This window comes from Mus pahari, chromosome 6 (assembly GCF_900095145.1).
Source record: "Mus pahari chromosome 6, PAHARI_EIJ_v1.1, whole genome shotgun sequence".
NCBI lineage: Eukaryota > Metazoa > Chordata > Mammalia > Rodentia > Muridae > Mus > Mus pahari.
The window spans coordinates 66,409,259-66,412,186 of record NC_034595.1 but is presented as its reverse complement, the minus strand read 5'-3'; the positions used below and the strand labels follow the sequence as shown (position 1 = coordinate 66,412,186).

Here is a 2,928-nt window from a genome sequence, read left to right as displayed (position 1 = left end):
ATCCCAGTTGTTAACACTGAATTTTATCCCAGTTGGTTCCTGCCAGTCCTTTGAACGCATTCCTCTGTTTTGTGTCAGATACTTCAGTGTACCTTGCCTGCTGTGATATCTGACTCCTTTGTTTTCTGTATTATATAAAACTGATGCTCATTTTGAGACAGATTACATTCAGATACCACGCTCCCTGTGTCTTGTCTGTCTGACACCCCCTTCTCACCAACTCCTACCCACCTGTCCTGGTATCCTGATTTTCTCCCGTGGATTGAGGGGAGCCCAACTGAAGCTGGTCTGCAGCAGTGAACTACTTGGAGTCAGTCATGATTCTGGATCTTTAGCATGAACTGGAGACAAACGAGTGGGGGTAGGAGCTGTCTGAGAACACAGCCGGGGTGCTGGTACAACGGTTCATCCTGAACTCTTAATAACTCTTTTACTGAGAAAAAAAATCCTTCAGACAAGAAGGTTTTACCAATGAGAACATTTTAAGACTAGAACCAGCTATATGTAATAAACTTATGATAAACTAGACTATTAATTACGTAAATCCAAGATCCGTGACTAATTTTTTTGTCCCTGTGACCTTTTCAGCATATAGAAGGTGCTTACTAAATGTCTCCGAAAAGATAGAGAAAGGATATGACAGATTAGGGCCATTACCATTGTCTCATTATTTGACAGCTCATAAACTCTGGACTGGAATTCAGGATCTCTTCTTGGTCTTCTCCCTCCCAGAGGGAGGTGGAGCATCTTTCAGATATATCTATAGGATAACAGGAAGATTCAGTGTCTGGGAAGGACAGTCTATGGTCCAGAAGCCACTGCACCATGAGTATCTCTGCACTGAGCCCCGCCAGATTTCTGGAATGCATCTCTGGGTTCCCCCAAGTGGTCTCCCTGATTGGCCTGCTTCTGCTGCTCTTCAAGGCAGCCCAACACTACCTGCGCAGACAATGGCTGCTCACAGCCCTCCACCAGTTCCCATCGCCACCCTCCCACTGGCTCTTTGGGCATTGCTTGCAGGTAGGAAGGAGTGGAACTGGGAAGGGGGTGAGCTGGGGCTTACACATTCTAGCTTTAAGGATATAGCCATGGAAAATTGAGAATTCAGAAACTGAAGATAAAAATACCGTTCACAGTGCACAGCATCGATTCCTTTTGTGTGTTTTTAGGAGCACAGATTCCAAGCTCAGGTGTGCTAGTAAAGGATTCCAACAGAGATACACATAAAAGACATGATCTATTGTTTAACAAGCATGTGGCCTCTGTACAAACCCAGCTTTGCTATCAGCTTCTGCAAATCTCAAATAGTATGGAGCTGAGTTATTTACTTATTTATATGTGTGTTTACAACCCAAAAGAAGATCCCCCTTCTTATTCCCCCTATATCTCCCCTTCCCCTCTGAGAGGGTGGGGCTCCTCTGGAGATCTCCCACTTTAGCACATCAAGTCTCTGCAGGATTAGGCTTCACCTGTCTCACTGAGGCCAGACCAGACAAGGCAGCCCTGTTGGGGAACTTATTCCACACTCAGGTTGCAACTTTAGAGGCTGCCCGTGTTCCAGTTGTTGGGGGACTCACATGGAGACTGAGCTGAACATCTGCTACTTCTGTGCCTGGGGCTCTTGGTTGGTGCTCAGTCTCTGAGTGGAGTTCACTTCCTTATTAGAAGTCAGTTCTGCTGTGCCTCAGCTCTGTTCCACAGTCCTTCCTCGCTCCTGTCTTGTGACTTCCTAGCCTGGCACTTCCAAGACCAAGGTTTTTCCTTTTGGGTTGCTCTCCAGTTGGAGCACCGCCAGTATTCCAACTGTTCTCTAAGTATCAGGTTAATCTTTTAGAGTGTTCAATAATGAGTCACTCAATGTCCAGTCCAGCAACTGCCTCACTGCAATCACAACATTGTGGTTGAATCCTTGCCCCATTGGGTTCACTGTCTGTGGTGAGAACAGACAAGGAGACAGAAGGAGTTGGAGCGCAAGGAGAGAACAAATTCTTCTCTCACCGGTCCTCAATGTAAGAGGAATGGCCAACTCACATGAACTTTCCCCAAGATTGCTCACTTAGGGCTGAAACCATAACAATGGCAGGGGAAAAAAATGAGGGAAGTAGTAGCCCGATGTCCTTCAACTAAGGACATGGATGTTTGAGTTTCCCCCCATTAAATAGGGTCTGTTTCTCTCCCCATTTTCCTATCATGAACTCTGGATTGTGAGCTGCACGGAAACATACCATCCACTCCAGGTGTCCCTGTACCCAGTCTCACACAGCCATAAGATAGCTCAGGAACAAGGGGAGGAGTTAGAGGGTCAGATCAGAACCCCTATACTTATACATCATAAGGTGGTGATCCCAGAGGTAGACCACTGTTTTCTAGGAAGCCAAATTTTGGTCAACAGAGGGCAACCCACCTCATATGGGAGCTATAAGCATTTGTCACAAAGAAATGGCCAAAGTCTAATTGGAAAACTTTGATTGTGCAAAGTTGTGTTAATAACTTACAGATTAGTTCTCTCTTCCTTTAATTTGTTTTCTTTTTCTCCATTTATTCATTCATTCATTCATTCATTCATTCATTTTGTATCCCCATTGCTGCCACACTCCCATTCCATCTCCCTGACAGATTCGTTCTTGATTTGAGACCTAACCTATTATTTGACACAATTGTTACCATCTAAATATACTCTTGTTGGAGCTAGCAGTTGACAGAAGGAATCAGTAAGACTTCTGATGTGACACTGCAGTAATACTGAGGGTCTATGTAGACACTCACTAGGTGAATAGGTTTTATTTGTACAAATAGTATTTTGGTAATACTGAATGACCTCCCAACTTCTGGTAGTTTATAGCAAATGCATCCCTAAATTCTAATCTTTGTCATTCTGCGGTGTTTATATTCATTACCTCTGCTATTGCAGAAGTTGGAAACAACAAG

General features: G+C 44.4%; 1 protein-coding gene across 1 annotated transcript in view; it reads left to right on the top strand.

Annotated features, from left to right (window-relative positions):
- The first annotated feature begins 825 nt into the window (after positions 1–825).
- LOC110322974 (cytochrome P450 4A10-like) overlaps positions 826–2,928 on the top strand; it is a 12,359-nt gene continuing 10,256 nt past the window's right edge. The window contains exon 1 of the mRNA XM_021199966.2: positions 826–1,020. Within this exon, the coding sequence (XP_021055625.1) occupies positions 826–1,020 (195 nt within the window). The remainder of the gene's footprint in view (positions 1,021–2,928) is intronic.